Source organism: Battus philenor, unplaced genomic scaffold (genome assembly GCF_028537555.1).
Source record: "Battus philenor isolate CCGP_79_NKW_IND1 unplaced genomic scaffold, ilBatPhil1.0.hap1 SCAF_17, whole genome shotgun sequence".
Lineage (NCBI taxonomy): Eukaryota > Metazoa > Arthropoda > Insecta > Lepidoptera > Papilionidae > Battus > Battus philenor.
Window position 1 is genome coordinate 13,509,854 of NW_027181679.1, and position 24,859 is coordinate 13,534,712.

Below are 24,859 nucleotides of genomic sequence, written 5' to 3' on the forward strand. Positions count from 1 at the left end.
TAACTTAGCATTTATCTAATAAATAAAATTCTCGTGTCACGGTGTTCGAACTTGAACTCCTCCGAAACGGCTTGACCGATTTTTACCAATTTTACATGCGTATTCAGTATGTCTGAGAATCGACTACTATCTATTTTCCATACCCCTAAGTGATAAGGGTGGTCCACACCTAAATTTTATTTTTAATTTTTTAGACATTTTTTTTGGTTTTTAATTTTTTTATGATACAGCATACAAAAATACATACAAACCTAAATTTTCACCCCTCTACGATCAACCCTTATCTTACATTTGTTAATTAAAAACTTTAATTTTTTTTGCAAAACAACGTTTGCGGGATCAGCTAGTTTATTTATATAAATACTTTTCATACATTCTTTTGTATAACTGTGAAGTTAGTAGTGAAGGCATTCTCTTGGGCGGTGCAGAGATAAATAAATAAAGATAGGTGTAATTAGTTACTAACATAAAACACGAAAAAGAAAATAAAAAGTAAGAAAAAAATTGAGAAAGAAAGAAATCACATAAAAAACACCTTATATAAATATATTAATGGCTACTACGTTATGTATATATGGTGCATGGCGGAAGTAGCTATATATTGGTCCTTTTCTTACTTAGGATGGATTTCCGCAAAATAACGCCTGAATCCATTAGATAGTTACTGCTAGTCTAATATATAAAATTCTCGTGTCACGGTGTTCGAACTTGAACTCCTCTGAAACGGCTTGACTGATTTTTACCAAATTTAATATGCGTATTCAGTAGGTCTGAGAATCGGCTACTATCTATTTTCTATACCCCTAAGTAATAAAGGTTGTTCACACTTAAAAATTTTTTTTATTTTTTTAACGAAATTGTTTGTTTTTATTTTTTTATGATACAGCATACAAGAATACATACAACCATAAATTTTCACCCCTCTACGATCAACCCTTATTTTTTATTTGTAAATTAAATTGTCAATTTTTTTTGCAAAACAACGTTTGCGGGATCAGCTAGTATTACTATAAAAAGATTAACAATTCTTTAATGAAACATTAGAAATATTACAAAAGTGTTTATAAATGGACAGTCTGTTGAATGGTTTTAACTTTTCAATAATCAATATTAAATTTCTGATAGTCGGAAACATAAATAAATACCCTATTCCTTCTAAAATATCTCTTAACATTTTTAAGATCCAATCTCCAATGTATTACAGCTTGCAACAGTAATCAAAAACTTCTTGTGTGAGGTCTTGCATCGTAATTATTCAAAGAACAGCCGATATTCCACCGAAACTAAAGAAATAATGATTCAATCTCTTATAAATTTACAATGTAATGACTGCAAGCAATTAGGCGCTGTTAGCTGAACCTTCTTTGAGTTACATGTTATTTATTTACAGGATAATAAACTGTAATTACTTTAACCAAGGTTAAGTTTTGATTGTTTTGATATTTGTACACTCCGTAGGTTGAGGTAAATGTAAACGTGAATTAAATGTCAAATTTAATATATTAATAAATTACCAGCTATCACAAATATTTAGGATCTATTGTATGATTTTATGTGACAAAATTAGGTATCACGAAAGTATGGCAGATAATACATGTATTGCCTATTTACCCTCGAATTTAGCTGAAGACGGATTTTGTTTTACAAACCCTGGGTTCCCCAGTGGACACTGCTGCCCATCGTGTGGAAACTTGTTTGTGCGCAGTGACAATCCTACATAATTAAGCTACCAAATGTAAGTAAGAAAAGGACCAATATTTAGCCACTTCCGCGCATGCAGTGGTAGTCATGCAACAAAGTGCACTGCCCGCCAGGCCGCTGATAAATGCGTATGCGACAAACAATGCGAATTACACAACCGCCACCGTTAAATCACTCAACACGTGTTTCACCCCTCCACGAGGCATCTTCAGGAGTTATATTATGTTACATCGATTAGTGCTTAACACATAACTCTGTTTTTTCACTGCATGTACGGAAGTGGCTGATATTGGTCCTTTTCTTACTTAGGATGGACTTCCGCAAAGTAACGCCGGATTCCATTAAATATACCAAATGTGAATTATATAACATTGTATCCCGGGAATTGAAGCCATGACCTACGATAGAGTCTCAGTCCTCTACCGTTGGGCCACCACAGTTACAACTACAGAGATATTACTCAGTATATTTTAACCAACGATGACTTGCGTTTCTTTGATATATTTATTAAATACATTTATTAGATTTTGAACTAACTACCCTTCCTCTCTTTTACACTGAAATTTATAAATATATGGGAACACGATTTGTTGCACGACTACCACTGCATGTGCGGAAGTGGCTAAATATTGGTCCTTTTCTTACTTAGGATGGACTTCCGCAAGATAACGCCTGATTTCATTAAATATTTAACACGCCGCACAGTTTGGCTGATATTAACTCATTGCTTAAAATTAAATTTGTATTAAAAATGTCTTGTTAAATTATAAGCGATTGCAATTATATCGTAGGCGTAGTCATAGAGAATTTGTGTCTATCGCTTTGTATGTGACAATAACACACACACACACACTTGAACTTAAAATCGATTTATTTATTTATAATATCAAAAACTACAACTTTTGATGAGGAATAAATGATAGCGCGATTTAAACGACTAGTAGCGCCATCAATAAATTTCTTACAATACTATCGTTAATAAGTTACAAAAAGATATTTAATTATTTTTGAACTATTTAAAACTGTTTTTAAATGCACCGTGGAATAAAACTTTGCTCTAAATCGTTGTTTTTAATGTAAATTTTGTCTTATTTACTATTCAAGTTGATTTAAAGATAAAAATAAAATCAATTAATTTAGGACTTTTAACAGAATTCTTATTTATCTTCAACATACTTTGTTAAATTTTATCTAATGGGTTTGAGTGTTGATATATATTATAAAGTATCATAAGATATCTGAGATGTTTCATGTCTTGGTTTTAAATCTAAATTTATAAATATACTATCAAATAAACCTTATAGTAACATCTAAAATGTTTTAGTTGATCGAAAAGTCAGGAAGTAGGTTTTTTGAATCATTTATATGATTAATATTGTACCGTACACATGGAATAAAAAAATTGTTATATTTCATTCAAAATAGAAACTTTTGAGCTTCTGGCCTGCTTTTCTCAACAGATCAGCGTTCCGAACCGGTGGTAGCTTAAAGTGTATGTAAATTCCTATTTGAATAAAGATATATTGAATTTTGAATGTTTTTTGAAACATTCTTATTTTTTAAAAAAAAAAGCATCTGTTAAGTTTCTGGACCGCCTCTTTCTGACTAACTACACTAATTATTTTCGTCAACTGCAAGCCTTAAACCTCCCCCAAAGATCACGACGTTGACTTGTCTTGCGATGCTCGCATTGAGCGACATGCCATCTTAACTATGTTATCGATCCGCTTAGTGGAGTCTATCCACACCGCGACTACCTAATCATCATACAATGTTAAGAAAATTCACGATTCATTCTTTTTATAAAATTCATGTAAAAGCCTACTTCATCAGCATCATATCAGCCGTCAGACAGAAGGCTGCGCTGCAAGGCATAGTTCCCATAAATAAATAATGACCGTGTTCCAAGCGCGAAGAAAAGGGACCACCGCAAATTGAAAGTTCATCTCGGCCTCGCGTCAGGGGCGGGTCGTTACTTAATAAAGCATTCGGGGTGCAGGTTCATCCGTGCGCAGCCTTTGAGAGGCTGTCCGGGGTAAAGGAATAAACGACTCCCCCCTAAACTTTTCGAATTCCTGAAAGACCGCTCACCGAGGTTCTCTAATAGAAATTGTTTCAAACGTTACCATTTTGAAGTCGTGAGGCTTTTTACACTTTACGATGTTATACCGTTTTACTTTACTAAATGTCATAATTTTTAATAATTAATTTGAATTTAATTCATCACTCTTTATTGTACACGCTAGAAAATATATACATAGTTGCATGATAGTAAAGAAAAAGTATGGGTGCTCTTATCACACGTGGCAATATCTTAAAGACAATTATAGTATGACAACAGTAGAAGTGTAAGCAACGGGTAGGTACGTTTACAATTAGTATACTTACATATATATAGCATATATACTTATAATAAATACAGTATAATACATAATTATAAATACAATAATGAAAAAAAAACATGAAATTGACTTGGATCGCAATGGCCTCTGAAATATTAACAAAAATAATTAAATGATAAATAAGCAATGGTTTAGTTAAAATTTCTTAACCATTTTTTAAAATAGATAGTGATTTTACATGCCTTATTTAATAACTAAATATTTATAACATTAAAATGTAAAACTTTATATACAGGCTGATTGATTGTAGGTATAAAAACTTCAAAGGTACAAGTTTTAAAGCCTATCAATGTATAATATAGTAACATAATATACAACACATAATATAGTAAGAAAATTCTTTTTCAAAATTAGTATTACTATATATTAAATTTTATTATTGTTTAATATCTGTCCCTGCACAATTTGTACTGCCTGAATTAATCTGTCGTCTGAGAATTGGAAAAAATAAATTAATCTAATATATGTTGTATATAAACATTATTAATTTGATTCTAAATTATTTATAGTAATTCTAAATAAGCGTTTCAACGGATAACGTTATAAAGGATTTAGCTAATCAACAAGTCGTTCCATAATGAGCAATAAATAATTAAATTTTAATTGTTATATTAGAGAAATAAATATTAAAAACAGGAATGTAAACATTAAAGAGCGGTGTTTTTTTTTTTGATTGATAAATAAACAATTTGTCTAGTATATTCATGCCAGTACTGCTAGATGCAACAACTGACGAAATCTACGAAATCAGAATATAAACTCTTATTTTTAATATGTTCCCCTACTGTGTTTATGGTAGGGACTGTATATTATCTGATAAATATTTTTTTAAAAATATTATAATTTTCTTCATCATTCTTTCAAAGAGCCTGTAAGTTAATTAACAAAGAAAAGCTCTCAAATAGCAAACTACACACCCTTGGACATCGTCATCGTGTTGCCAGCTTATCGGTTTTTTATAGGATGCACTTTGGAGAGTGCTCGAAGGCTCTTTTCGAACTGATTGAGCCATCTCCATTCTTTTTGGAGCTACTAGGCGCAGGCAAAAATTTCATCAATACTTTTTTGACGTACCCAAATGTCGAACTAAACGGTTTGATAGCTCGTTTAATCTGAGAGTCACCAAGATTTGGAACAACCTGTCTAGGTCTGTTTTTTCTGATGAGTTAAATTCTGAAGACTTTCAGAGTATAGTGAACAGGTTTTTTTTGGATGGGCGTGTACCACCTTCGTCTTCATCTACACCTTCCATCAGGTGAGATGGAAGACAAATGCCTATTCCATTACAAATATAAAAATTCTCGTTTTAGACTTATCAATTTCTTACATACTTTCCTTCTGTCACATCGCTTTTCTTCCCTCGTTCTCATTCCTAGATCACAGATTAACACAGTATCTCTATGGTTTATACATTTAAATTATTTTGAAAAAAAAACTTTAAAAGTCAAATTTGGCGCGTAACCACACTGTTCAACGTGGTAACCGCAGCTTGGTCTACTTTGAACGTCCACTGAATATTTAATACTAAATTGAATTTAAAAAGCTCACAATATTATTTTCATAAAACATTCGATTTTTAAATTTAATAAGTACTTTTATGGCTTATATATATATATATTTTTTTTTTGTTTGCAATTTTTTTATATCCTATTTTAGTCCTTTTTTCTCATTTCAGGTTCGATTACCGGAGTACAATTGTATCATTCATACTTTATATAACCTCATATAAGCAACCCGTAGGACATAACATAGTAAAAATATATATATATATATATACATATAGCTATAACAACATACATATATATATATATGTATGTTGTTATAACGAAATAAACGAAAACTGCGAAAGCTATATAAAGTTTTGGTAAAGCTTTTGGAAAAGCTTAATGTCAAAGATGATAAAAAAAAAAAACATTTTTTCGGTCATATTTAGCTACTGTCCTACGGAATGACATCTCATTAATTTCGACCGAAGCATTGTGATACCACTCCTCTATGTTGACGGACAAGCAATTATTTTAGCGCCGTGTGCCTGTTTCAAGGTATACCTCAAGCTTTATGTTGGCGTTTTACACATTAACCTTTGTACGTGTTGTATTCATTTATTTATTTTGATTCTACTAATTATTTTTATTCATAATAATTAACTTACATTTACTTATTTGCTCAATAAACACTGTAAAAGGTGTAAATACATAAAAAAATAGTTTCAGCCCATAGACACCTATTGCAAAGCTTAGACCTCCCACAAATAATATATCAATACTAGCTGATACCGCAAACGTTGTTTTGCAAAAAAAATTAAAATTTTTAATTAACAAATGTAAGATAAGGGTTGATCGTAGAGGGGTGAAAATTTAGGTTTGTATGTATTTTTGTACGCTGTATCATAATAAAATAAAAACCAAAAAAATTGTTTAAAAAATTAAAAATAAAATTTAGGTGTGGACCACCCTTATCACTTAGGGGTATGGAAAATAGATAGTAGCCGATTCTCAGACATACTGAATACGCATATAAAATTTGGTAAAAATCGGTCAAGCCGTTTCAGAGGAGTTCAAGTTCGAACACCGTGACACGAGAATTTTATATATTAGATAAATAAGATTTACTAGATTCACCACGCCTGTCTGAAGTTATATGTACATTTACATAAGCGAAACAATCTTTTATAGCTTAGTTCTACATCCAAGGAATACAGATAGAAATTTAAAACAAAACGACGCAATTAAAAATAAAAATTATTTACATTCCAAAATGATATATTCTCTTAAAACCACTCTTAAATTGTTTTACGTCATTTACCAATGCTGTCAAAGTGCAATCTCATTACATTACTAACACTGTTTATTATTCAGTTGTCTTGATATTTGTGAATTTGTATTTTGAATGAAGCAGTGGTATAGGACTACGATATTCAATCGTAAGTCATGGATTCGATTCTTAGGATACAGATTTATATAATTCACAATTTGTTAATTAATTATACAGTATTGTTACTGCTTAGTAACTAGTTTCTAGAAGATGAGCAGCAGCGTTTTCTGCGTATCATAATATTACACTTCGATCGCCAATTCGTCTTTCAAGCATGGCGATTATGGTACATCCTCTGATAGATATCTCTGAGGGAGAAATGAGCCTTTCAATAGGTGTCTATTGGCTGAAAAGTGAGTGAAAACTCTCAAAGGTGAAAGAAAATATGAACCAGCGGCTATAATGAACATTTTCCTTTTGTGTTGATTTAATTTTTTTAATGGGACACGCTACTTGAGACCCCTCGTTCCTTATTTTTAGGACCGAGCTATAATTATCAATATTCTTTTCATTTTACACTTTTATCTTCACGCTCCCTCTCTCTCTCATCCTTCACAATTTCTCTCTTTCTTTCTCATTTCATCCTTCTCATTTTGTCTAATTCTCACAGCATTAATTTACATTCCATTTAGATATCGCCTCCCATCTTTTGCCTTTTTAGAGATTTCTATTATTTACGTGGTTATAAAAACAGTAGACGGCTTATTAGGAAATAATGCACAAACTAGGCTAGAATTTACATCGCTTTCCTAGACTTTACTTTGCCGAATAAGCTTCCTGAAAAACAATGTAAACATCCGATGTCCCTTCCAAGAAAGTCAACTCAATAACGTGAGGGACATCGGATGGTGATAGCGTCAGTCCTGGGTTAGGCTGCTAAGGAATCGCTGCTCACCAGAGCACCAGCTCAGACTCACAGAGTCCCCAAATCGACTCTTAGATAAGTTAAACAATAGAATAAGACCTATATATTTTTGTATAGCTTTTTTAAAAGAAGTCTCGGATTTATAAAACTTAGCTAAGTAAACAATAATTATTATAATTGCTATTTCTATTTTTTTATCTTAAATATTTCTTTTCAATATAATTTTACACAATACAATTTTTTTAATTTTTCTAGTATTTTTCTTGTTACAGAAAAATACTTTTTTTTAATAAAAATTCTTAAGCTTTCTTAAACGGTTTTGTTTCGTTTTATGACGTCACTGACGATCTTGTGACGACACCTTTGGAAAAAATGGCGACTCATCTCGTCATTCAAAAGGGAAGCGATTTTCCTGTAATTAATGCTGCTGCATATTCATCGTCTAATGTTATTCCCTATTACGTATTTATAGTTTCATAGAATTTCAAGTTGTGATTTCAATTTAAGAAACGCTGCATCAAAGTAAACATCGGTAAAAGTAAACAATAGGACGTTACGGAACCCAATTAAAATCAATCACAATTAATGAGCACCGAACTTGTCAGCGGAGTGATAGGGGGTGCTCAAATTACGGACCCTCTGAGGTCAAAAGATCGGGAACGACATTAACCGGGAAACGATTCGAGGCGCTATCGATCCGGGAACCTGAGCCCTGGGGAGGGCCTTTGTGAAAACAGGAACAAATCCAACATCGACGCAAAGTCAACATTAAGTCTGATTTCAATTGTACCGTTAGAAATTTGATATTGTTGATAATGTTCGTTACTCCCTGCAATAATATCTTCGAAATCTATTTAATTGTACTCTCATTCAGTTGAGTCACTTATAGATCACTTTTGTATCTAAAAATATCAGAAGATTCTAATTTTAAATACACTACAATCAAATTAACATATCCTATAATAGCAGCAGTTTTACATCTGTAGCGAAATCAACCAGCCACGTTGATGTCGATTTTGCCAACTCACGTACCCTATGAACCGTTTAAATCAAGGTGACCAAGACGTTGGCGATCCGAGGTAGGATACTGATCTAAGCCTCACTCTACACTCGCTACACTAACATCGTACGCACTACACGCACTACTACACTGAAACGACAGGAAAGCTGCGTCTTTATTGCTTCCAACTACATCGTATTGTCAAATGTAGCCTCTAAAACACGAATGCTTTAGTTTTTAGTATAGTTCACGGACCCTTGCACTCCGTGAACTCATGTCAGACGAAGCTGTTAAAGTCTTAGAACTAACATCACCAACATCATCGAGACAGTACAGTAGCGTTTGGGCACTCCCCCATACCTCAGCCACTCCCATCACAGGATTTCTATAAAACACGGGCCACACACATACGCTGCAGGTATACAAAACACTGCAAACGCTAACCATTAACCATATTGCATCCACAGTCACTGCACCTGCGACACACCGCACAGGACATCGTTCTACAAAATGGGACGATAGGGCAAAACACATACTACAACACACAATCCACATTGAAATGGCATCCCGCCTGCTAACTGTGAACAGCGTTGGCGAACCGAGGTAAGATCTGGATACCTCCTTGGTTCGCCGAATGATCCACGCTGCTATCTCAACCCGCAAACACATCAATTACACTACTCACCTCTACTCGGGTAGAGCTGTCTTGTCTTGTCCTTGCGAACGACATCTCTCATCTCTAGTAAGTAGTACTAGAGAGCTCAAGCATAAATTTTTTTGATTGGTTTACGAACCTTTCAGTTCCATGAACTCTGTTCCAATGGATCTGTAAATATTCCCGGGCTAACTGCATCATAAACAGAAACCATTATTTGAGAATGATCAGCTCTGTTCCTTGAGTTTCGACCATACGTTCAATCCAAAAAAGAAAATTTGTCTCTTAAATATTAGATAACAGACCCTACTACTGTCTTTGTATATGAATTATTGCTATAAATTTTATACCTTTCTTCAACGTACCATCAAGTGATCACTGTTTGCATGGTAACAACATCACAACGATATGCTGAGTCATGTACTTTCAAACGCAACTAGCAATTTCTGGTTTTTCTTCACCTTGTTTTAGGTTATATATGTTTATATTGCAACTATGATGAATGAATTCTTCTCTTTCTTTCGAATTAGAATTTTATTTATTCAACACACGGTTAATTACATCTATTATTGAAGTCAAGTTGAATCTAGTACTTTTATGAATTATATTACCTTAGACTTAATGGAGAAATGGCGAGAAAAACTTTATCCCTGTTTTTTTGTAGATTAGGAAATCACCTATATTTACTAATCATTCAAATAGTCTAGATATGGATAAATTGTTTCGTAGTTGTGTTTTCTTCTATCTTTGACAATTTTTAAATATAGCATTGGAGGCTTTATGTTCATTTTTTTATGGCATTCGTTTTAGAAGACCTTTTGTTCATCTCTACATGTGTAATAGGGATTTGGTTTACAGAGGTTTAACACCTTTGTTCAGGTTTTAGTTTCTAATTTTATTTTTTTCCATGCTTTTCAATTTCTACTTCTATTCTTCATCTTTCTTGGTTCACGAATTCTATTTTTTTACATTTCTTTCAGACTATGCTTTATTTGGAATATTATACTAGAATTGTAATCAATACTAGAAAGATTTGCTGATTCAATGTTAAAGTTTTAAAAACAAATGATTTTGTTGATAAAACCTTTTATACTCTGCGAATCTTCCAATAAAGCGATTGTACATTTATTTTGCTAATTTGTCGGATTTCCAACTGAAAGTTCGAATTTTTTTTTTAAATTTCTCCTTTAATTCTGTAATTCGAGCGGATGCCTATCGAAGAGTTTGAATTTCGAATCATTTTCACTAATCGGATCATGGATAATTCAAATTTCACTCGCCTCCCTCATTCTCTTCATACCTCCCCTTTGTGTTTACGTAATTTGCTTAGAAATCCGTTCATATTAATTTCTGTTACAACCCTATTTCGATTATTTAACGCTGTTCCATATTTGGCAGTCACTTTTCCTTTAGGAGGGATTGTACTCCCTTACCCATTCAGCAACGATCAGAATTTGCCCCTTGAAATACTCTCAGGTAAACGTATATACATAAATAGATAGATATAATAGTTTATAATGACGTATATGCCTCCATGAATTGATTAAACTTTTAGTTAAACAATAGTTTACTTGCGTCAGCTTCCATTTATTAGATTTTTATTCTATTTTTATCTGGAACGAGCTTGTATTGTAGTATTGGATCATCTAAAATTTGATCAGGTAGGTATAGTCTGGTATAATACTGAGTGACAGCTCCGAGTTCCGTATGAGATCCGGCGGATCCCCAAAGGTACGTAACCTCCGAGGAGTTTTAGTGGGTAGGAATCCCATATAACCTTTCCCCCAGAGGGCAGAGTATTTTGTGTCTATGAATAAGATCCCCCCCCATACTAAAAAAGGTAAAAGGTGTAGTCTAGTGGAATGTGAACGTTGAACCAACAATGCAAGTCGTCAGCCCCAAGCGTTATCAATCACCGTAACTAGCATTTCTTCTACTCAGTTATTCAAAATACACTCGCTTCTAGAAAATACATACGCCAGATACCAAAAAAGGTATAGTCTGATAAATAGTAAACGCCAGTGCATTGCAAAGTCACACTAAATCTATAACGTCGACGGTCGTCAGCCCCGAGTGGTATCAATCACCGTGACAGGCATTTCTATTATTTTTAATTTTAAAATGCGCACAAAGTACAAAAATATGTTTATCCATTGTACGCATTTTCAGCACTGCTCATAAAAATACTAGCTTATATCTAAACGTAGATAACTGTATAAAACAGAAAACGATCTTAAACAAGATATTAACAATATATTTTAAGTTAAATAATACACTTCTTCGAGCTCAAACCTAGTGTTTATTGTTTAAATTTTTTTAACAGTTTGACTGCTACACGGCTTTAAAGCGCTGCGTTATTTTGTGTCCAAAACTGCGAGACAGCGCTTTTTCGTTGTAAGTTTCGGTGCGTCTGCTCCTAGATGCGCGTCTTCCCTGCTGTTACACCCATAACGTATTTTAATTTATTTCTTACTATATCACTGCTTAAAACCATCATAATGGAAATTCGTACAAAAATAATTATTATAATTGATTGATATTTGTCTAAATGATTGTTATTCGACAGTATTAAAATATGTCACAGTTTGTATTTGTTCTTGCAAGAATTTCTTAGCAGTCAAATGATTTAGAAACTAGTTCGTAATTGACAAGGAAACATTTCGCAACCATAAAGTACTCAAGGATATAACGTTTGGAATTATGAAAATGAAGCCATTTTGTTTACAGCTAGGTTTAAATCAGGTGCAGTAAGTGGTTGATTTACATACGAACGACAAGCAAGTACGAAGCAGCAATTTACCTTTATGATTATTGCCTTCAAGCAGGGTAAGACGCCATTAGGGTTGTAGTTTCTATAATGTGAAATGTCTTGATAAGTTCGTTTATTTTAAATGTATTTTTATTCATGAAATCGTTTGGAAGCATGCAATGGTTGTCTAGTAGAGTAAAAATTATCAGAACATTTGAACAGTACAGCTTGAACAGTTCTGTAGAGTGATAGTCCTTATTATCTGTTGGAAGTGGCCTGCAACCTGAAGCTTCCGACGGTTTTAACAAGCTCAATCCACCTTGCGGAAGGATGTCTTACGCTGTGATAGTCTGCCTGTGGTCTCCCCTTCAGAACTTAAAGGCCCCTGCGGACTATTTGAAAATTAAAGCCTTCAAATGTGTTTTAAGGTGACAATACAAGTTTGATTGGTGTACATAACAAGTGCAGATCAAAAGGTTATATAGACATTTTATTATGGCCACCGTTTTTGAGGACTTCTCGAAGTTCCCCTATCGTGGGTCGGCTGGGACAATATTTTTCTTAATAATTTTTATCACTTTATTAATATATTTTAATGCTCATTTGTCTTTGTCAATGTTTTCTACTAATATTCCTGTTATTAGTCACATTTTCTATGCCTTTACATACTTTATTTTCTTTCCTTACTTTTATTTATTTACTTTTGCATTGTTTCTATAATTATATTGTTTAATTCTATATCATATGCTCACAATTTACACCTAATTCTAATCTTATTCAACTAGGACTCATTTCTTTTAATTACGTCACAACCTTTTTACAGTATTTTAAAAGGATATGAAATCTTCCCTTGTTTTTGCTCAGTTCCACATTCGGTTTTACATATATATGCGAGCAATCTATTCCAAGCCTGAACATTAAAGTAAACTGGGAAGTTATATGTTTGATTTAAACTTGGAATAAAAACAACATACAAATCTGACTCTCAAACTATCACAAGTACAGGTACATTATTCGTATTAACAAATTATTTATTAATTATTAAATTTTAGGTTTTAATTAGTGTAATAAAAGTTTATTAAACAAACGTGTTTGGCTACTATTTTTTTTAATTTGTTCATATTTAGGTCTTTGGCTAAAAACATTTCTGACCTCTTACCTCTCATATTTCATAAGAAAAAAAAATGTAACATTAACTTAATCACCTTACTTATACAGGATGATTAGCAGTTGGTTTTCTGCAAATTTACTTCTTTAAATACACATCATCACTCTTTATATTAAGAAAATCGTAAATAATAAAAGTTTATTACTTAGATTTAAATCTAATATTAAAAGTATTTTTATTCTTATTATAGCATCCAAGAGTTTTAAGTTGATTGAAATGTGTACAACTTGGTTTGTGGATGCATTCCCACGGTTGATATTATACATAATAACTTTGTTAATTTTAAAGAAAGAACTAGTGAGTTTCCGGCTGGTAGCTTACCGCTAATAATGTTAAAATAACCAATGAATAAAATTGCATGTGAATGCCGATTTGAATAAATATATTTTAAATTTGGAATTTGACAGTTTTTTTTAAAAAAAAAAACACGTACATGTTTCGAAAAGAGGTCAAAATAGAACTTTGACAATCTATAAACAATTTGTCACACACAACATATATATGTAGAGAACGTGATCTCGTTGTTGCGTGACGTACCAAATGTTTGAAGCGTTTCTTAGTTTCTTTTCGTACAGGCAGCGCCGAGCCACAAAAGGCCCCTTCATAAATATTTTCTAAGGCGAATTATGTCAAGTGTTCTTCGAATTTGGCAAACACTTGCCACGAGTGCCCCCAAGCAGACGTCTCTCGACTCAACGATATCTCCGAATTTATATTGAGACCGCAAACTGCTAAACATTATTTACATTTAAATACGTTTTTGTTGATCAATTTCAAATTGTTTTGCCCACTGCTGTGTTCTCAATATGGACTTCATTATTGTTTTAGACACAGGACTTCCAATGTTGGACATTAAGAAGTCGTGTGTCAAGAAAAAAATATATTTTCAGTCAAAGACACCACAACTCAAATAATTACACATATATATATAAATTAAATAAGTACTTTCAAGGCGTCTGATAGTGCTGCATTCATTATTCTCTTTAATTCTTCTGAATTTCTTATTCATTTTCTGAATTTGAATGTCTTCTAAATTTCATTTTCCATCTGTCTTTCACTATCTCTTTTTTGCCTTCTCTTTCGTATCTTCTTTCACGCATCTCCTTCTTTCCCTCGTTCTCATTACTAGATCACAGATTACTAATATACCGCCTGTTCAGGCGTGGGACAATTGCACATGTACGATGCATGTGTCTATGTCGCTGGTTGCGTCTTGTTCAAGCAGGTCCTCGGTCTCTGATCAGTGGACACTTTATTACACACACACACACACACACACACACACACACATATATATATATATATATATGGACTTCCAATGTTGGACATCAAGAAGTCGTGTGTCAAGAAAAAAATATATTTTCAGTCAAAGACACCACAACTCAAATAATTTTATGTATATATATATATATATATATATATATATATACATAAAATATATATATATATATATATATATATATATATATATATATATATATATATATATATATATATATATATATGTATATACATGTACACGATACACGCCCACTGTAAGGTATACCCACCCCAAAAGATATCTATGAGAGTACATACCATAACAGCCTCACCTGGTAGGCGGGCTGGCAATCGAAGTATGGTATTATGGTACGCAGAACATGCTGAATCCTATTTAAGCTTATTTATAAGCAGTAGCAATCCTATATAATTAATACACAAAGTGCCAGCTAGCTATCAATGTAATAGAATATGTAATATAAAAAAAGTTAAGCAGTTTATGCAGCGGTGATACAAAAGGCTTTTATATCGCTTAAGGCGGTGTCTACCACAAAACCTTAGGAGTTGATAGACATAAAGAAAAGGGCAGTTTATTCAATGAAGATATAAAACAAAACATGGGTTCTAGAAATTATTTAATACGTATTAAACATTGCAAAGTAAAATCAATCATAACCACGTATAAAATTTTAAAGGTGAATAATAATTTTCTTTCCAGTGCCAACGTCGGACGTTCAAGGCGTGCTGGGGAAGAAGGCATCGTTGCCTTGCGACATCCAGCCCCTACACTCTGACGACGCGGTGGTGATGGTGCTTTGGTTCAAAGAAGCTGATGGTGAACCACTTTACAGGTATTATTCATTTATTTAAAACACTTCTTACACATTTTACGTACAACGGTAAACTTAATGCCGAAGGTATTCTCTACCAGTTCACCGTGGCGGTGCAAAGATAAATTTATGAAGGTTAATAAAACAAATTAATATCATAACATACAAAAAAAAAGTAAAATTAAATTGAAAGGGAAGATAAATATTAACATAAAAACGTCATATATTAGTATATATTTAAATATCTGCATATACTGTTTAGTAATGTTTTTATTTTTATTTGTTTTCTCATTGTGTGACTATAAATCATTATATGTTCTCAGTGAGATAGTTATAAGGTAACAAAAGTAACTAATTTTATATTTCTAAGCTTCTAAGTTTGTACTTTCTTACTGCCTTTTGTTACTGTCTATCTCCTATCTCTAATCCAATTATTGTGATGATTCCATCAGCTTGTCAATCATCAACTTTGGAAACCTTGCTTTGAATGCGCAATGATTCCTGATCATCCTGATATCGAATGGGACTGCATTCCAGAGAAAGATAGATTGTTTTGCGAAGGAGGAATGAGTAAAGTCAGTACTATGATAGAGACATCTAAGTAGTGTACAGATTAGGAACTAGAATTGGCAAGCGTATGATATATACTTTGGTCGAAGAATATCGTCTGAATATCACATCGCTCGTGTATCCGAAGGCTGTTACACGCGATGTGTGTAGCAGCGCCTTAGGTGAACAAACGATATTATCAACCTCAAAGTCGCTGGATACAGGCAGCGTAGAAACGATCATAATGGAGTTTTTTTCTTTTTTTTTAAATACTCTTTCTTCTATCTTATTTTCGGACAGATATATACCGTTATATGTTCACCCTTTTTCTTTTATCTTTCACAATTACTCTCCTTATTTCGTCTTTTATCCTTCATATCCTTTCATCCTTCGCCATAATTAAAAATAACGATATATTCGCCACAATTTAAAAATAGATTATAATAAATGATAAGTTGACTACCAATAAGCTCTATGTTAAAAGTTTCAATGTTAAATAAATAAGTTTTTTCTTTCCTTTTTATCTTTCCATTTTATCTATATGACATCTGTAACTCATCTAAGGAGTATTGAGTAGTATATATCTGGTAACTAAAGCATTCGTTTTGCAGTTACGACATACGTGGGCGGACATATAACCAGCCCAAGTTGTGGTCATCACCGACTGTCTTCGGCAACCGAGCGTTCTTCAGAGGGGGCGCTACGCCCGCGGTGCTTATGATAGACAACGTGTCCGCCATCGACGCGGGAGTGTACAGATGTAGAGTTGACTTCAAGAACTCTCCCACGAGGAACCTTAGAGTCAACTTTAGTGTTATAAGTAAGTACAAAAGCCTTAACACGTTCACTGCGGCTTGAGGCCGATTCGGCCTCATGGTAGACTTTGCACTGGTGCGGCGCGTAAAACTCGTGTTTTCTCTCTAGTGCGGCGGCTGTTTACACTCAACCGTATGAGATATGACAAAGACAAATATAGCTTTATTTATGTCTGCGAAGCATTGACTCAATATTGTAAAAAAATATTGATGAACATGAGGCAGAAAAGGCCTCAACCGTACTACTAGGAAGTTCAGCTAGAGGCTGATTCGACCTCAGCCGCACCAGCTGAAAGTTCTTCAAAATTGGGCCCGCAGTGAACGTGTTAAATAACCTTTTCGCAAAATATACTTGGTGGTAAAAACATGCTAAATTTTTTTATGACTTTTAAACCACCTTACTTCAAGTTTATTTAGTTTTTTGTAATTTCAAACAATTTATTAAGATTTGGCAAATATTTTACAATACAAATAATTATGAAATTTTCTTTAAAACGGGGTTTTCTAAATTTTGTACATCTCTAAAAATATCAATTTTGAATAGTGTTTCACCGCTTTGTAACTTTTACACCTATTACAAAAAACCTTGTATAAAATAACAATGTCGATTTATAGTCATATATAGGTATATATCAGGGTTCGCCAACCTCCGGCTCGTGAGCCGAATGGGACCCTTTGAAGAATTATTTGTGGCTTTTGATATACCGTAGCGTTCTTATTATTTTTAAGCCACATATTTAAAATAAAATTGTAAAATTCTAGCACCAGGCCATCGTCGTTTGAAAAAAATATTGTAAATGCGGTCAACCCAATTATTAATAAAATTTTAATAAAAATAAATTAAATGTAATTATTTTGTATTACTTACTGTTATATGACAGCAAAACTTTTACGAACTTCCGGACATGCTAATTTAAGAAAATTAATGCGTTAAATTATTTAAGATAAATATATATAATATATACCATAGTTTTTGTTAAAAGAACCAAATAGCAGAACCCATTCTTTGATATGAAAACGAACTAAAATAATCGAAGTTACAAAATTGCATGTAAATGTCTACTTAAGTAAAGATATTTCAAATTTAATTTGATATACGTGCACAGAATAGGTTTATATATATATATTAGTTTTTTTATATATATATATATATATATATATATATATATATATATATATATATATATATATATATTAGTGGGACCGGAAAATAATGTCGTTACTGTCGACATATTTTACAGAAGAACCGATTGATTTTTACTGCACCATAATTGAAAATTTGTACACCAGATGGCAAAATGTAGTTGATAACGAAGGTGAATATATTGTAGACATCAAATAAAAATTTGTTGAAAATGTAGTCGTATGAATTTAACTTAAGAAAGCGATATTACTTTCAGGTCTCCTTTATATATATTTATAGATATGCCTTATTCTTTGGAATAAAAACAGGATAAGTACGCTTTTCATTTGTCCCACAGTACCGCCTAGTAGACCGACAATTTACGACGCAAAGAGACGAGACAGAACTAAATTGGTCGAGCCTTACAACGAGGGATCCAACGTCTTGCTCATCTGCGAAGTGGAAGGCGGTAAGTGGAATTTCAACGTAATGTTTTTTTTACACAACTGTACACAGTACTATCTTTATCTTGGATAGTTGATTATATGTGTAAGTACATTCAAGGAGTTAATGTATAACGTGATTTCAGTCAATGAATGTATTGTTACAAATCTAGCCTATGCCGAATTTTGCGGTATGACAACAAATCTGGAAATAGAATTGGAAGTCAAAATAAACAGTGGCGGCATCGCCTTCCTGACGAGTGATGTAGAATACCGCACTATACTCGTATACAACACCGCACATATACACTTATACACATACACTACACACTTTCTTAGTACACACTCACTTTCTTGTAATTTGCCAAAATTATAATAAAGGTAATAATAAAAATAAATACATATTCAGGTTAGGCAATGAAATAATTAGATATATAAAAATAACTCTAAATAGAAAGAAGACATGTTCAAATTTAAGAATTAAGTGAATAAATACTTTTATAAAAAATCAAATGAGAATTGTATAAAAAATGTAACATTGTAAAAAATGTGACAATGGATTGAAGGCGATGCATGATAGGTTTGTAAATAAAGCAATGAAACAAAATGTGAAGTAAGGAAGAAGATTAACGGATATTTTCCCTGTTTCAAACAATAATCTAGCCTGTCCAAAAAAAAAATGATAATTTAAAAAGAATTTTTAAAATTCGATTTATTAGACATTAAATTGAATTATTGTTTACTATCTATCCCCGCAGGATTTGTACTGGCAGAGGTCAGTGGCCTATCGCATTCAAATAAAAAAGAAACTTATTTCATAGTGATCACTTTATATCAAGTGTAAATCTTTAAAGCTGTCACTATATGTCAAATTTGTCGAAACATTTAATTTGAACGTTATTCGACTTAATGCAACCGGAAAACATGATTATTTGCTTTAAGATAAACAACTGTGATCGTATAATCGCGTCTATTACCGCGGTATTCGAATTTGGCATTTAATACCGATTTACGAAATGTAATTAAATCTTTTGATGAATGAAACATAACATCATTAGCGCGCAGGATGCGGATAACTCAAAAGACCAATGCTGGGATACCGTTTTAACGAAGACCTTTTTGAAGGCTTTACCAGAAGAAGACTAATACGACTGTTTTCAGGACTTGAAAAAGCGTTTTAAAAAGTACGTTTTATCGTACGGGGACTATTTTGTACGGCATTAAATTGATTTTGAACAATATATAAATAATAAACAATTTTAACATAATATTAATAAACAAATACATCTTAAATATTTAATGGAATCTGGCGTTACCTTGCGGTAGTCTATCCTAAGTAAGAAAAGGACCAATATTTACATCGTCGTGCAACAAATGCACCACCCGCCAGCCCGCTGATAAATGCGTATGCGGCAAACAATGCGAATAACACAACCGCCACCGCCAAATTACTCAACACATGTTTCACCCCTCCACGGGGCATCTTCAGAAGTTATGTTACAACCGATTAGTGCCAAACACAGTCACATGCTGATCTTAAATATTTAATGAAATCAGGCGTTACCTTGCGGAAGTCCATCCTAAGTAATCATCTTACTTATAGATCACGGTATTGAATGTATTTACAGAAACGAAATCTTACATGAAGCAACTCGAGTAAAGAAAAAAACTTGTTTAAAAAATATATGTTTGTGACGTCTGGTGAAAGAGATTCGTAAGTCCGTTTATGTAAGCTCTGAAGCGATCCCGTGCGCGACAGTTTCTATAGCAAATACCTACTCTGTAAAAACATCTGGCTTTGCATAAGGGTGTTTATACGATATGATTTATAAACCTATTCGTATATACATTCGTCAAATTATTATTTATGATTGCAATATTAAACAGTACTTCATTACAGAACTACTACCTTCTCTATATTGGAAGTGTTTTATAGCCAACAGTGACAATATGATACTATATTTAAACATTAGTTAAGACGTCATTAGCTGAAGAATTATTAGAAGAAGCAGACGTTAAATAAGTTACATATGAGGAGCAGTGGTAACCTAGTGGTAGAGGATTGAGATTTGCGATTATAAGTCGCGATTTCGATTCTCATTATATAAACTTATTTGTGCTTTAATTATATGAGATTCCCCCGAAACTTTTGGCCACAATATTCATCGGGGAAGAAAAAAGCAAGGTGATGAAGAGGAGACTATTTGAGTGTGAAGAAAGATAAATGGGAAGAAATAAAAGGATGTAATTAAAAAAAAAATATTTACCTAAGTTATTACTTTCCTGCCAAAACATGGCAGAGGGGAACAAGAGTTATCCAAGGTGTTCTCATTTCTAATATGATCTCGCAGTGAAAATTCAACCATAGCTATCTTTGTTGAACAAAAAAACAATTATTGAAGTAATTTTAATATTTATTAGTCTTTATTCTACACGTTAGAAAATATATACAAAGTTTCATAATAGTAAAGAAAAAGTACAATGGGCGGTCTTATCACACGATGCAATCTCTTTGATATAACCTTAATATGAAAACAGTACAAGTATAAATAACAGGTAGCTAACGTTTACATATAGACAAAAGACATACATACATATATGACACATAATTATAAATACTAAAATAAATTAAAACATCAAATTGACATGGCTTGCAACTGCCTCAAAAATAAGAAAAAAATGAATTAAAAGATAAATTTAAAATCTTATATTCAGCGGTAAATCACTCCACAATCGAACGGCGTGTGTGGTGAAAGATTTGTCCATAAACAAAGAAGAATCCGGAATTTTAATTTCAGATTCTCTGATGATGTCAAAGACTCTCCTTTTTAAAAACATTTTAAATAATCAAAGATTCGAGTGTTAGTGATTTTAAACAATTCATAGAACCTTTACAAGGTGATTACTAGTAACGGAATTCGAAAACCGAGCGAGTGCAGTCATCAATCTTTGTAACGCTCCCCCACCGGGGCCCCCTACCAGATAACGTGATAGATCATTTTTTACTTTCCACGATTAGTGTTTGGACGCTTGATTGACAGATACCAAGTGTACATTGACTTCTGTTTCCGTGTTTTATTATCGGAACCTGACTGTACTTTTGGTATTGTTAATATAAAATATATTTTATTTATCTATTTACCCTGCACTATATATCGACGTTGTGAAAATAATTATGCAAAAACACCAAGTAAAAAGGTCGGTGTGTCGCAAGCGATTTATTTGACACCTCTTTATCGTGGAAAGTAAAAAAATAAAGACACTCCTCTCCACCTATGAAAATAGAGACAGATGTACCCTTCTCTGCTCTGAAACCAAGCTGTTCACTTTCAAATGAACATATAAGCCTTTTTAAAGAGGCTCACCTAAATCTGTTTAGCTCGTCTTAAACTAACCAACGTTTCTCTCGAGAAAATAATTAAACCAATTAAAACTGTGATACTATAATAGAAATGGATAACTGAAGTGTTTAAGGATGTTTGAAAGGAATGGAATGATTGGGAAAGGAAGATGGAATTGTAGAATGGTAAAAGGAGGAAAAAAAGATATTGTGTACTATGGAAGACGAGAACGAAAATAAAAATTCAAGTGAAAAAATTATTAATAAATACAAAACCATGTTCCCGATTGAATAGGGGATGGAAGGAGAGGTCCCCCATAGCAGGGGCCAAAAAAATTAAAAAATACATTCCTCACAAATCCATCTTCGCCTAGAATAGATTCATATATACCTTAATCTGCTTTGCAGGCAACCTCTTTAAGGCCTGTTATTATGGTTCCTATTAATTTCACTATCACACTGATACTCTCATCTATAATCCACCTTTTCTATGAAACTGGATTAGCTTGAAGCCTGGCCTTGACTTCGAACTAGACATATTAGCTCTTCTAGACTTGATCGTGAGAGTTCAGACCATACCAACTGCTTATCTACGAATCCACCTTCTCTTTGGAAATTTCTTCACGAGTTCTTCTTTACAACTTTACAACTGAAAATAACTGCCTTAAGCCAGGTTTTTAAATCAAACTAGCAGTGAAGGTTCTTTTCGGTTTAACCTTGGAAGATCAGACTTCGTTTTCTGGAACTGCCACCGTGATATTAATAAGTTTGCGTGGAATTTTTGAAGTTGTAATGCAGTGGCGCTTAGTTTCGGAAACGAACCTGTTGAGATAAGAGAAAAGGTGTTGTCTCTCGACTATGGGAGTCCCTTGTAAAATACACAACTATTATAGAGTAATGATGGTATGCAGTGTCATAATTTACCCATAATGCGGGGCAGAGGAAAGGTCGGTGTCGGTTCCGTCGACGCCATTACCGCCCGCTTTGTTTGGTTATCATTTACGTACCGGCCATTGTTTCAGCTGACAATTCGGACACCTCGAATGGATTGTAAATAGGTCGAGTTATTGTTTAAAAATTGAATATAATGTGACAGGATTAATGGTGGAATTATGTTGCTTGATAGATGACTGTATGAATAACGTGTTATTTTTCTGTTTTGTTTCATGTCGATTGCTCGCCTTTCGCCGCGATTTCCGTTTCTCGTGTTCGTTATTTATGTCCATAAATCATTATATTGTGTATATTTTTATTTTAAATACTCAATATTGGTATCCCTGAGACAGTTCAACGTATTGATAAACGTAGGAATAAAGCCGGAATCAGTTTTCAGCTTTACTTTTTAAAGTGTTTTTACGGAGGTGCCAAATTTGATTCTCATTTCTAGCAACTTAGGCTATAATAAGTTTTTTATTGACATAAAAAATCACTGTACATGATCCTAAACGAGAAATAATATTAGTAAATGAATAAAACTACAAAAATTTTGGAGGTCACCGAAAAAAGTAAGAGTTATTTGAAGGTGTCATTTTCCTCTATTTATGTACGCAACGCCTACAAATAGGCGTATAGATCAGCCCGTAGATTTTCAATAGGGTTAGTTGAAAGCACTCTCTATCCAGCGTCTTAAAACAACCATAACTTATACTTTGCTGTCTTCTTCTCTGCTCATGCCAGTCTGTTGTCCCCGGACTGCCGCTCCAGAACCTCTGAGCAATAGGGAAAGTCACCATACCTTCCGAGACTCATTTAGGATGGTAATAGGACCTACGATGTGGACTAATAAATATAATTTAAGTAAATCGAAAAAAAAAATAAGAGTTAAGGAAACTGTAATAAAGATAATAAACAAATAAAATAATATTGATATTAAATTAAGGCAAATAAGTTTGAAAAGTAAAAAATAAACAAACAAAAATTAAAAACAAATATAAATATAGCATCCTGCAGAGAATGCAATGGAAGTGAGATGATGTACGAAAAGATAAAAGAAATGCAAGATATTGTGAAGAGAATAGAAGAGAAATGAATGGAAGATATGAAGAAGTAGGAGAGAGGAGCGTGACAGTAATAATATAAAATGAAAATTATTGATTGTACAAATAGTATCTACTTCACCATGGTTTCCATGGATGGAGAACGAGAAGTCTCCAAAAACGTGGGTCAAAAACCTAACTAAATAACATTTCAATTTAATAAAGCTCTGAGCTACATTGGTTACTTTAGATTGTCTTATTCATAACGAACTTAAATGACAATAAACTGTTCTCATTGTGTTGATTTCAGAAACACTCTCAAATCTATAATCTTAAGGTTCCAGGGTCTATCAACATACTTGTATTTGATTCTAATTTGATGGTTAATCCACAGGTGTGCCAAGGCCAAGAGTCACGTGGTTCCTCGAGAACGTGGTCATCGACGACTCGTACGAACAGCGACCAGATGGAGTCACACTCAACACGCTGACTTTTCCAAATGTGGGTAGGCAGCATCTCAACGCGCGACTAGTGTGCCAAGCCTCAAATACGAATCTTGCTCCTCCGGAAACCAAAGTACTGATCTTGGATATTAATTGTAAGTTGACAATTGTTTATGTTTTATTTATTTTGTGTACAATTTTATATTATACTAGCTGATGCCGCAAACGTTGTTTTGCAAAAAAAATATTTTTAATTTTCAATTTAAAAATAAGGGTTGATCGTAGAGGGGTGAAAATTTAGGGTTGTGTGTATTTTTGTATGTTGTATCATAAAAAAATAAAAATAAAAAATTTCGTCAAAAAAAAAAAAAAAATTTAAGGGTGAACAACCCTTATCACTTAGGGGTATGAAAAATAGATAGTAGCCGATTCTCAGACCTACTAAATACGCATATAAAATTTGATAAAAATCGGTCAAGCCGTTTCAGAGGAGTTCAAGTTCGAACACCGTGACACGAGAATTTTATATATTAGATAGTTCAATTCGAAAGTCGATATTAACCGTCACGTATTACATCTAATATTAAGATATTAAATGGAATTAGGCGTTACCTTGCGGAATTCCATCCTAAGTAAGAAAAGGACCAATATTTAGCCACTTCCGCACATGTATTTTTTTTATAACGAAATTTAAAATTTCTACCAGTTTGACCCATGTATACCCCA

General features: G+C 33.1%; 1 protein-coding gene across 1 annotated transcript in view; it reads left to right on the forward strand.

The window, feature by feature from the left end:
* The first annotated feature begins 15,406 nt into the window (after window positions 1–15,406).
* LOC137919900 (neural cell adhesion molecule 2-like) overlaps window positions 15,407–24,859 on the forward strand; it is a 44,307-nt gene continuing 34,854 nt past the window's right edge. The window contains exons 1-4 of the mRNA XM_068763120.1: window positions 15,407–15,465; window positions 16,605–16,813; window positions 18,290–18,400; window positions 24,085–24,288. Coding sequence (XP_068619221.1) covers window positions 15,422–15,465; window positions 16,605–16,813; window positions 18,290–18,400; window positions 24,085–24,288 — 568 coding nt within the window. The 5' untranslated portion in view covers window positions 15,407–15,421. The remainder of the gene's footprint in view (window positions 15,466–16,604; window positions 16,814–18,289; window positions 18,401–24,084; window positions 24,289–24,859) is intronic.